Source organism: Erinaceus europaeus, chromosome 17 (genome assembly GCF_950295315.1).
Source record: "Erinaceus europaeus chromosome 17, mEriEur2.1, whole genome shotgun sequence".
Taxonomy (NCBI): Eukaryota; Metazoa; Chordata; class Mammalia; order Eulipotyphla; family Erinaceidae; genus Erinaceus; species Erinaceus europaeus.
In genome coordinates, this window is record NC_080178.1 from 27,992,761 (window position 1) to 28,004,796 (window position 12,036).

At 46.0% G+C, this 12,036-nt stretch overlaps 1 protein-coding gene across 4 annotated transcripts; it reads left to right on the forward strand.

The window, feature by feature from the left end:
- Window positions 1-241: 241 nt before the first annotated feature.
- On the forward strand, window positions 242-11,147 carry LMO2 (LIM domain only 2). Of its 4 annotated transcripts, none has more exons than XM_060176619.1 (4): window positions 242-576; window positions 1,334-1,559; window positions 5,760-5,975; window positions 10,155-11,147. In XM_060176619.1, the coding sequence occupies exons 1-4, from the start codon at window positions 282-284 to the stop codon at window positions 10,372-10,374; spliced, it is 957 nt and encodes a 318-aa protein (XP_060032602.1). In that variant the 5' UTR covers window positions 242-281; the 3' UTR covers window positions 10,375-11,147. The 4 variants fall into 4 exon arrangements, with proteins under 4 accessions (XP_060032602.1, XP_060032603.1, XP_060032604.1 ...); XM_060176620.1 differs by having other exon boundaries at window positions 244-580; XM_060176621.1 differs by lacking the exon at window positions 242-576 and adding an exon at window positions 856-1,008.
- The last annotated feature ends 889 nt before the right edge of the window (window positions 11,148-12,036 follow it).

Sequence of the window (12,036 nt, forward strand, 5' to 3'; positions counted from 1 at the left end):
TCTCTTTCTAGAAGGGCACACTAATAGCTTCTCCATCCGCCCCTCCCCCGCCCCTTCTGACTTCCTCCTATCCGTCTAGAACTTGACCTTTAGGTTGGTGGGGAAACCTGAACTCTCAGGTCAAGTCTGGCTGTCTTCTCCTTACCGGACCCAGGTTATAATCTCCCTAGGTTTGCAGTGCTCACTGCGCTTGATCATTGCCAAGGTACTTTTCCTGTGCAGAGTATTACTGGCACTTTGCAGGGGGGCCAGTCTAACCGCAGGAGTCCGGTGTTTGAAAGATGCTGAGGGAGGGAATTCTGCCGCCAGCAGATGGAGAGGAGGCTCAGACCTGCGTGGTCCCTCCCAGCCACCCTCCCTGTGGGATTAGCTGCCCCTGGCACTGCTCAGGCGTACCCAGCCCGGTGTGCTCCCTGCTCGCGCAGCTTCAGTCGCCGCTCGGGAGCGCGGGACGCGGTCACCCTGCCGGCCAACAGCGGAGCCGCGCAATCCAGGCAGCCCCTCACAGCGCGTCCGCGGAGCTGGGACCTCGAACCCCGGACGGGCTTGAGAGCCACTCGGGACGCTGGCATTTCTGTAGGTGCTTATTTCACATTCTTGTCTATTTTCTTTCTTCCTCCCGCTGCCCGCTGATCACTTTCAGTCTTAGTTCTACCCAAAGGGGAAACGCCGAAGGGGGGGGGGGCTAAGGAATGAATGATTGCGAGGGAAGGCAGCCTCTTCTCCAAGGAGGGGTGCCTGCCGAACGACAGTCCCCGTCCCCGCCGCTGGTCCCTTTAAGCAGCTCAATCAGTCCTTTGCCGCCTCTGTGTGTATTGCTAATCCTTCTGGAGACCCATTTAAAAAAAAAAAGGAGGGGGGGGGACGGGCAGCTGTCTCTTTAAATGTGATTTCCTTCTATTGTATTTGAATCGTGATCAGGAAAAAGGAAATGAAACCAGAGACAGAGGGAAGCTGAGCGAAAATAGACCTTCCCGAGAGAGGAGGGAGCCGGGGGAGCGAGGCCAGGTACGCCCCCAGCCTGCCAGGCGCCCCCTCCCAGGCTCGGCGCGCAGCGGCGCCCGCCACCCGGCCGGTGGTGCGCGGGGCTGGGCAGGTCGGGCCGGCGCGCTCGGTCCCCGCGGGCGGCGCAGAGCGGGCGGAGGCGGAGGTGGCGGAGGCGGAGGTGGCGGAGGCGGCGGCGGCGGGACCGGGATGGAAGGTTAAGTCCTGAGCAGCCGTAGCTGCAGCTGCAGCCGCCCCGGGGGCCAAGCTGCGCGCCCCGGTGTCCGCCTCGGCCGCGGCGCGCCGGCAGCCCGGTGATTCGCTCTCTCTCTCTCTTTGGCGTTTGAAGGGAGCGCGGCGACTGTCCTTGAGTGCGGAGGGGCGAGCTCGCCGCCCGAGCGAAGGAGCAAGAGGAGGCGCAGGAGCGGCGGCGGCTGCGCCCGAACACCCGAGGGGGTCCGAGCCCCTGCAGCCGGTCAGCCCCGTGCCACAAAGGGAGCGCCCCCGCCGGCTGGCACGCCACCGTCCTCCCCAATGTCCTCGGCCATCGAGAGGAAGAGCCTGGACCCGTCTGAGTAAGTGGGGTGCCCCTGCCCTGCCGCCCGGGGGGGGGGTCCACGGCCTCACGCCCCGGGTCTGCGGGCGGCCGGCTTCAGGTGCGCGCGGGGAGCGTGCCTTCGGCTAGCTGCCTGGCGCCCCCCGACCCCTTCACTTGGTGGCGGTTCCTGGGGTACTGGGGGAGAGGCTGGGCGACAGGGGGCTGGGGGACCGGAAGCCTCTGCGGGCCCCTGGGGCTCCCTGGGACGCTCCCCAAAGCCACCGCAAGCCAGAAAGTTTCCACGCGAGCAGACACGGGGGGAGCTCAGAAGCGCGCAGGTACAGTCTGGAGAGCGTTGAAGGATTCTATTCTCTCTCTCCGTCTCTCTCCCTCTCCCTCTCCCTCTCCCTCTCCCTCTCCCTCTCCCTCTCTCTCCCCTTTTGCTCCTTCTGGTTCCTATTTCTCTTTGTCCATTTGACCCCGGAAAGAGGGTCCCGACTGATCCCCACCTTTGAGGTCCCTCCAGCAAGATGAGAGATGCACAGGCTGGGGGTGAGCGTCCACATGGGAATTCTCTCTGGTCTCCAGAGACTTTAGCAAGACCAAATCCAGAGTTAGTCTGTCTTTACTCAGCCCCCAACCCTAGAGGCCCACAGATGGAGGCTGTGAATCTCTAAAGTTAGTTCACCATTTTGCTCATAGGCGAGTTTTTTGAGGGAGTGGAGCCTCAGGTTTATATCACAGTCTAAAAAAAGGTTTCGGGTCAGAGAAGTAGAACTCTAGAGGAGCATTTGCCACATTTGTTTGTTTTCTGATCCTCTTACTGGCTTGGAATGCTCCCCTATTCTCAGCCTATACTTCCAACCCCATTTAGTGTTAACATGGGGAAAAAGGGTTGTTGAAGATATCATTTTACCTGTCAACGCAAATGCCCTTTTAAGATTCATTAGCTGTCTGGTTTGGAGAATTTTTATGCCTTTGAAGTCTCCATCTAATCCTTTGAAGGGATTTGTTACACAGACCAAAGGAGCTGGTTAATGACTTGTCCATTTGTGCTTTTAAGAGGCATTTGTTTTGTTTTGTTTTGTTTTGTTTTTCTGCCTTGAAAGAATTGTGTTTTCCTGACTGAAGTCTCTCCCCCACCCCACCCCCAATTTCAGTCCTCTCTGGTGTTTATATACCTGGGTTTTACCCACAGTTACCAGCATAAAAGCCCAGCATGTTCTCATAAAACACAGGAAGTACCATGATCCAATGAGAATATAAACATCACTATTCAGTCTTGAAGGTCTAGACACCAGTTCTATAAGGAGGTAGGTTTGCTCTAACAAAAACTCCAGTTTCCATAAACAAATGTGGAGAAAAATAACATTCCTTTTATAAAGACTATATCTGTGCAAACAATGGGTTTAAAGGGTGGTTTGCTTACTTTTCTTTCTCCAAAAAACAAAAAGAAAAAATCCTAGGAATTACATTTTAGTCCTGAGTTTTCAGAGTCTGAAAGAGATTCTAGTTCTACAATAACTTAAAAGGTACTAATACCTTTTCAATCCACAGAATTTAGTCACTAAGACCTTTTATAAGAAGATGAATCTGGAGGTTTCAGTTCCCTGAAGGAAGTTTGCTCTCTTGGAAGTTGGAACTTTTTCACTGAGACTAGAAAACTGAAACATCCTAACCATATAACCAAGCAGCACCTATGGATGGATGTTCAACCACTCTGTCCTTCACTTCACAGTATGTCCAATGAAGAAGTGGTAATGGAAGATGAGGCAGCTCACTGAGAAGTTACTATAGTATCTCCCCCAACTCACCCTGAGAATTTGTCAAGAAATTACTCTAGAAATCTATTCAATAAGTAGAAGTGATACTCAGGTGTAATCATCAGATAGGATCTGAGAGAATATAAAATACTCACTGAAGGACAGCCCCACTCAGTTATTGGCTTGGGACACCCACCAAAGATAAAGTAAAGTTAACATTAATTCTTGAGGGACAGATAGAGCCATTATCTTATCCTGTTCATTCCTATCTCATCTCAGGCCATCATAATAGCTCATTTGCTTAGCATTTCTCTGGCAGACCACTGCTGTCCTGCTAGGTATTTTTCTTTGTCTACTTCCTCAGAGTCAAACTTGGGTCATGAGAGTGCAAATTACAGAGAGAAAGTTGCCCAGGCACAGATAAATGAAACATTTAGCCAGAAAAACAGCAAGAATTTATGAGCTAGAGATTTCCTCTGCCATGCAGTCGGTGGCCCCTGCTGCCTCCCTGTGAGTAACAAGAGCAGTTCATTTCAATTCCAGGCAGTTTTGCACCAGCTAAGTGCAAATTCTCCTCTTTCACAGTTGGTTGGCAGCATGAGCATCAGGGTATCCAGTGTGGTTGAGGTTCCATGAGTATTTTTGAAAGCCTGAAGTAAAACCAAGGCCTATGGAACAAGAAGAGATGCCATTCTGAGTGGATGACAAGTAGAAACCCCTAGGGATCTCAGTTATTTTTCAGAAGGGGGCATGAAAGTCCTTTTGTATAGCCCATGGAGACAAAGAAAAGTGAGTCAGGCTTTGATTAATTCTTTAAACAGTTTAAAGTCTTAATTTTTTTTTTTTTTTAAAGAGAAGCCTGGCTTGGGTGCCTGTGTCTTTTGTTGCTGTTGTTATGAAAGGAGATAATCTCACGATAGACCCCTATAGAAAGTGTGGGCTTGGTTTGAGCATTCCTAGACCATCATCAGGAGAGGTACACTTTAACAGAGTCAACCAGAACTCTCAAAGTGCACCATGTACACTGATTAGCTCACTCTCATCACCCCTAATTGTAATGGGTGCTAACTACAAGGCCTTAGGCCAATCAGGTGCGAGAATGCCTGCTAAATTAGTTTCTGCAAGAAACAGGAAACACAGATTTGAAGAAGGAAACAAATAGAACCGGGCCCATTTCTGAAAAGCATAACGGGTTAAATAAAATAGATTTGTGCTTGAATGAGGTTCAAAAGAACACCTATTCATTATTATAAACCAGCAGGTATTGGGTTTTTCCTGTGTCCCATTTGATGGTGAAATAACTTCTTAACCCTCTTTACTTTCTTATGGGAAATAAAGTTAATTTATTTTAAGGTATAAAAATATAAGTATGCAGATGCCAATGAGTTAAGGTGAACTGGAGAAGTCTGACCTTTAATAATGAACATATATCACAAACTTACATCCCCCATTTTCTCCTGTTTTTATTAGTGATTTAATTATAGTTTACAAGAATATAAAATTATCAGGGTATAATTCCACACCACACCCACCCAAGTTCTTTTTTGTTCCTGTGCCCTGCCCCTCTAATCTCCATTATTATCATAAAGTCTAAGAGATGGCATATACTATTAATAATTGCTTGGATAGAAATTTTAGAGGCTATTTAATTGCCGTCCATTTTCTTGAAGATATTCGTTGCCCCCCCATATACACTCCCTTTTTCTTTAGTAAATCATCTTTGTTCAGAACAATTTTGCTCATATAACAAATTTGGTGTGTGGAAAGATCTGAGATCCTTTTTTAAGCTTAGCAATGACCTTAACACCTAGGATTTTTCTTCAAGGATTTAGCCAGTATGAAGGATGCAGTGCAAAATTTATACTAAAGCCAAATAAAACAATGAAGATGCCAATGATATCCTGAAGGGATTTTTTTTCTTTTGAAAAGAGATTTTAACCTAAAATAACTTCTATCTTCCTTACCTCTGCTTTTGTGCAGTTGGGAAGGGCTTGAGATAGTATAGCATGTATAATTAACAAGGAATGTATATGTTTTCAACTTTGGGGCAAGTTGGCTAGCCCAGTAGCAAACAACTTTAGTTTCTAAGTGCCTCCTCTGTAGTTTTGCTATACCTTTGGGTCCTGGGTATGGGAGGTGGACAGGAGAAATGTGATGATAGAGAAGGCACACGGGCGGTGATAATGAGAAAACGAAAGACCAGAGTGGGGTGTGGGTTGGATTGTAGCTCTGCTTACAGTTGCCTGGGTGCCTCTACATGCCTTATAATCTAGGCTACGGGTTTATCTACCTCCTGTCCTAACACAGGCCTGCATCCTGGAGTGGGACTTAGGGATATTTGGTTGGTTCCATCCTTTCTCCTCATGTCACTGCAAGGCAAGTCAGTGAGTTCAGCAGCCCCACACCTGGATTCCTGACCCCCAGTGTTTGCTCACCTTGATGAAGTGGTTCCTAATGTTTGGCCTTCACTGCAGGGAGCCCGTGGATGAAGTGCTGCAGATCCCTCCATCCCTGCTGACATGTGGCGGCTGCCAGCAGAACATTGGGGACCGCTACTTCCTGAAGGCCATCGACCAGTACTGGCACGAGGACTGCCTCAGCTGTGACCTCTGCGGGTGCCGGCTGGGTGAGGTGGGCCGGCGCCTCTACTACAAGCTGGGCCGGAAGCTGTGCCGGAGAGACTATCTCAGGTATCCTGCCTGGCTACCTCCAGAGACCTCGGTGGGGAGGTGGGGTGACCACATGTTTCAAGTCTGGGTCTGCCTCCCCAAGCCTCTCAGGTTACAGAGGTCAAGCACAGTGTCAGTTGGCATTTCTTCCAGTTTGAGAAGTGTGTTCTTAGATATATAGTCCTATATGATAAAATGCTAATGCCTTCAAGGCAAGAGTATGAAAAACAAAATTCAGACTAGAGGTTCCCTCTGGGGCATGTAGGGATAGCATTTGGGAGGAACACACAAGGTGTATTGTCATTCACAAGCTTGAGGGTTGGTTCTTAAGTTATCAACTAATGCTTCAACATACATATATCCATATAGCTTATAACTATTCTTCTGAATGCCTCCAGTATTATGTGATGAGAGATTTAAGAGGTAAAAGAACACATTCTTGCTCTGGTGCTCCAAGTACTGGTCTGTTACAGGACCAAGGCTTTCAAATCAGCTGAGGGTTTGAGTCCTACACCATTGTTTTCTAGCTCTGTGACCTGGGTTGGGCAAATTACTTAAACCTCCCAAGACTCAATTTCCTTATCTGTAAAATGGAGAGAATAAAAGTTCCTACTTTCAAAAGTGGGAGGTAGGTGTGGGCAAGATGGACTAGTATGTGTAATGGACATGACTTGCTTTGTGAGTATCAAATAGATGTGAGCTGTCTGGGTAACTAACCCTCCTGGTATTATCACTAAGTCTTTTCCCAGTGAACAAAGAGCCAGAAGAGTCAGTTAGGCTGTGGATGACTCCCAGTGAGAAAGGCACAGAAAGCATCTCTCATGTTCCAGGTCACACAACTTGGCCATGTGAATTTTCTGGCACTCAGAAAATGATCTAAGATTCCAGATCCATATTAGCTGCTGTGGAGGTAGCTCTGTGCCCTCTACTGTCAGCTCTGCTCACGTGTGGAGCAGTCAGGTTCTCTCCATCTTGCTGTGGCAGAGGGTCCATGGTGAAGTGTGCAGTCTTGACCCATTAGGACCATCCCACCCACAGAAGTTTATCTAGATCCCCAGTGCCATAGGTCTCCAGGGCCGCTCTTCTTCCCAAATCTGCCCTTACATTAAAATAAAAAGAATCAGGGCTGGGCGGAGGTGCACCAAGTTAGCACGAGTAGTACGAAGTGCAAGGACCTGTGCACAGATCCTGGTTTGAGCCCCCAGCTCCCCACCTGCAGGGAGGCTGCTTCATAAGTAGTGAAGCAGGTCTGCAGGTATCTTTCTTTCTCTCTCTCTTTGTCTTCCCCTCCCCTCTCAATTTCTCTCTGTCTTATCCAATAAAATGGAAAAAATGACCATCAGGAGCAGTGGGTTCATAGTGCTGGCACTGAGCCCCAGTGATAACCCTGGAGGCAAATAAAAATAAAAATAACCAAACTGCAAGCAATTCCATGATAAAGAAAGCTTATCTGTTTATCCATAGACTAATAGGATAAGCTGGATTTTGTTTCATTTTTTTCTTTTCTTCCTAAATTCCCTGATAAGTCCTTGAAAATTTGCTGGTTCAGATAAAATAAGTTAGGTTTTTCAGTGATTGTACTTATAATTTTGATGAAAGAGAAAAAAAATATTTTAAGTCACAAGAAAATAGAACTGGAATAGAGAGACCTGGTTTTGTTCACTATCAGTTTGCCAAGTCAGGGCAGAAAACAGACGGGTAAATGATTCCCATTGGGCCTTCTGACTGCATCCCTGTCAAATCATTTGAATCTTATTAAGTGGAGTGCAGATCGAGTAAGGTCAAAAGAGCCCAGCTTCACCCTATCTCTGCGGTTTTATATAACATTCAAACCAAGTGCTGCCTGGGCTTGTTAATCTTTTCCATTTTTAAAAAGAAGGGGCAAAATAGTCTGGGAGAACCCAATATTAATTAACTTGTGTCTTGGTGACATGAAATAATTCTTTTTCCCTGCGACATTCCTAGGCAACATGTTAATTAACTCTGTGTTAGTGCAGGCTGTTCCAGCCATCTTTTAATATGTATATTATTGTTATTAAAATGGGCAGGAGAAAGCTTAAGCTGTGACACCTCTTAACAGAGAAGAAAAAGGCTTCAGGGATGGTTCTTTCGCTAGGGACTTATTTATTTGCATTCCTAACATACCTGGTTGGCAGTGTCTTTTAAAAATGGTCAGTTTGAGGAGTGAACTGAGTCCTGGGGGGTGGGGGTGGGAGGTATTGTTCAGGCTTCTTCCCTTTAGGATAACCTCCAGAAGGTTTCCAGTGGCTGCATTTGTTAGTCCTAAGTAGGCCCACTTCTCTAGGCCCCCAGAGGCCCTTAGCCAAGGATGGTGCCTACAGCTTCATAGCTCTGCAACCTTGCCTGGAGCCAGGACAGCCTGGTGATCTAACTTACATTCCAGAATTCCCATGCCATTGGGTGGAAGCTCCCCCTTGGAAGGACTCTGCCTGAGGCCAGAACTTTGCTAGCCTTCAAATCCTTGCCTTGGGTCTGCTTCTATAATATCCGATAATCGATAGCACTAATTCTTGGTGCCAGAGGTAAATGCTCAAGGTAGAGATCAAACCCAGGTTTAGTTGTACTGTTAGTAGATTCTCAGAACACCAGTGCTGCAAGGGGCTGAAGGGCTCCTTTGTTTGATAGCTGAAGCATCGAAGCAGAGAGAGAAGATGTCATTTTTTTTGCTCCTGGGCACCTGGCTAGTCAGAGGTGATGCTGGGACCTGACTGGTCTCTGAAACATTGGTCCTTTGTCCTTCCCTCCATTAGCTGCCTGATGTGTGTTGTAATTTACCCCCAACTTCCCTTTAATAAACGCTCTCCTTCCTTAAGGGTCACACACCCCAGGCAGTTGGATTCACTCCATGCACACTGTTTTGTCATTTGTCAGCCGTGTCTCCTTGCTTGGGCTCAAACTCGACTTACTGAACAGTCAGGAAACCAGAACTGCCTTTCCACTCTGTGACCTCCAATGTGGCAGTTCCCTACAGCTCTGCCATCTGCTACGTTGGGATGAAATGTTCTCCCCCAGTAATGAGTCTGCTCCCAGGTGGTGTCTTGAAAACACTCAGGGATCTTCAAACGGAGAGCAGGAGTCGAGAGGAAATTAGCTGCCCTTACAAATGAGCTCTCTACCCTACTCATAGGTCAGGATTCGGTTAATTTTGCTCAAATGTCTCAAAAATTATTAACCCCCTACATCTTTCCTACAACCTCTCAGGATGTGCCATCACATCTTCTGCTATTCTGAAATGATGAAGAGCCCTCAACAAGGACGTTCACCTAGAACTGTGTTAAAAGTGGGGTTTGTTTATTTGGTTTTGAAATTTATTTAGTATCAACCAGTGGGGTAGGGAGAGAGAAGAAGAGCGTTTTCATGCCCGAGGCCCAAGGTTCCATCCCAGCACCATCATAATAAGCCAGAGCTGAGCAGTGTTCTGATTAAATAAGATAAATTAATTTAAGGAAAGTCTTGATTTCAATGTCAGAAGAATAGTCTCCTTAAGATTCATGGCCAAAGGAGGAGTGAAGAGCTTAGATGAAGAGCTCCTGTTCTGTGCTGAGAGACACTGTTTGTCCTCCAGATCTCTGAGACATGAGCTGCATCTAATGCTTTTTGCCCAGCTCCCCATGTCTCCTAGAAGCTGGGCACATTGGGATGAGCAACTATATGGGGATGACCTTGTGGAGGAATTCAAGACCACTCCTCCCCATGGTTGAAATGAGTGACTATTGACACAAATTTGGAAGCCTCAGAAATATGCCTATTTTATTGCACTAAAAGTACTAAAAATGCAGGATGTTGATCAGTCAGTTCCCTTTCAAAAGGACCCCTGGGGGTTTAGTTTAGCTCCTCTTCTTAATTGAAAGTTCCCCTGTAAGAAGACACACAGTATGTGGCTCACTTCTTAAGTCCCTGTAGCTGAAGGTTTTTCCATAGAGGTAGGAGTAATTGCTACAGGCAAGGAGAGAACCCCCCCCCCCCCCCAGCCCAGTTTCCCCAAACACATGTACTAAGAATCCTAGCTTCATCCCGAAGAACCCTCTCCCTTCTTGGAAAGACTAGAGTATTCTGGGCCTGATTGCTTTTCGTTTCCTAACATCCATGAAAATTCAACCTCTCTTAATGATCCTACTCTCCAGTTCTACCACTGTCATCTTAATTACTCCTTCTCTCTCCTCCCCACCCCACCCCCAGGCTTTTTGGTCAAGATGGGCTCTGCGCCTCCTGTGACAAGCGGATTCGAGCCTATGAGATGACAATGCGGGTGAAAGACAAAGTGTACCACCTGGAATGCTTCAAATGTGCAGCCTGTCAGAAGCATTTCTGTGTGGGTGACAGATATCTTCTAATCAACTCTGACATAGTGTGTGAACAGGACATCTACGAGTGGACTAAGATCAATGGAATGATCTAGGCCAATTCCCCAGGTGTCTCTGGGGAGGTGTTCCACTCATGTGATTCACTGTCTCCATGAGTTCTTCACTCATAGGCACTTTGGGGGTGGGGGGAGGGGGATAAGGCATTTCTTATGGGGACGCTAGGCCCTAATTGGGCATCCAAGTGTTCAAATGCAACAGATCAGACTTAAATGTGATGAAAGAATCAACCTTTAGGGAGAACATATGGACAATGACTACAGCCCATCTATAATAACTGACATGACTAGTGAAGGAAAGAAATATTTGGAGGTAACAGGTGCAGTGCCATCACAATAGAACTTCACCATCTATAGTAGGGAGTTGTTAGGATGTTGACCCTTGAAATCTAGAGATGTGCAATGGATTTCTTTTCTTCCTAAATTTTCTATCAACCCTCTTCTAGTCACTGTCCTCTACATAGAAGGACAGTGAGGAGAGTGGCCATTTTTTTTCCCCTTCTTGGCCACCTACCCAAGGTGTTGAGCTTTGGACCCAAGGGAACATGCATGGAGACAGGTTTTTAAAAAGAGAACAGAAACTGCCATTTTTAACCAAAACAATTATTTAAAGCAATGTTGATGAGTCGCTGGTTTTAGATACCTTCACTTTTGAGGTGAGGAGGCCCACAGATTGTTTCTATATAAATGTAAAGGTAAAACAAAAAAAAATATGTTGCTCAACTATTTTATTATCTTAGATTATATCAAACTATTTGTTGTGTGTAGTTAAAAGAACTTCGCAGACAATAAAAACGACAGATGAAAATGCAGTGTTGCTGGTTTGATAATGACTTACTATCTTGGATGGCAGGAAAATGGCTTTTTATATTGTCACGGAGAAGTAAATAAGCAATTTGCTTTTAGGTCAAATAAAAACTTGCATTTACTGCTTGGGTTTATATGAGGCAGACATGTTTCTATATTACTAGCAGTTATGTAACAGGTCATCATGGAGCTCAGAGGGATGCAGAATAATTAAATTGTTATTGTGAAACGTGTGTTTCACTTCAGCATTGTGCAGAATGAACGGAAGGCAAGATCATTGCCTTTGGGAAACCTGTAACCTAGAAAGGACACAAATACATAAAACAGATTCCCTTTGGGAGAGAAGGTAATTACCTAGCTTGAAATGTGGCAAAGATGCTGAGCTTGACACTTCGATTTTCCAAGACGTGTGTCTCAGGGTATTTTATGACAAGTGGTTAAGAGGGCCTTACTTTGAGGATTTAAAGCAGGTACCATCCTTTCTGTGCATTTTTGTGTTTCACCCCACCCAGGCCCCAATGAACTGCCCTACAGTGCCACCTGCTGGTCATCACCCCTCACTAGCTTAATTATTTTCCCAAAGAAGGATAAGCTCAGATTCATAGCACTTTCCAATTATTTCATGAAAATATTAAGAAGTATCAAGAAGCCTTAATATGATTTGTTATAAATTTATTATAAATATAAAAATAATGGTACAGTTAATTAACTCTTGATATTCCTCGGAGACCACCATGAAGGTTTTGGGTTGCTTTTTTTTGTTTGTTTTTTTTCCCTAGAGGAGAAATCAATTAAGTGACAGATCTCTTGGTCCATAAAATGCTTACATAAAATGGTTGGGAAATGTGACTGCTTTATGTGGCCTATTTAAAGGAAGTCTAATTATATTACATT

What these genes read in the sequence shown, in the direction of transcription:
- LMO2 (XM_060176619.1), top strand. Translation starts at nt 282, where the DNA reads ATGCTGAGGGAGGGAATTCTGCCGCCAGCAGATGGAGAGGAGGCTCAG. An exon ending in AAGAGCCTGGACCCGTCTGA is followed by an intron (nt 1,560 to 5,759) that starts GTAAGTGGGGTG and finishes CCTTCACTGCAG; the next exon opens with GGAGCCCGTGGATGAAGTGC. An exon ending in TGCCGGAGAGACTATCTCAG is followed by an intron (nt 5,976 to 10,154) that starts GTATCCTGCCTG and finishes CCCCACCCCCAG; the next exon opens with GCTTTTTGGTCAAGATGGGC.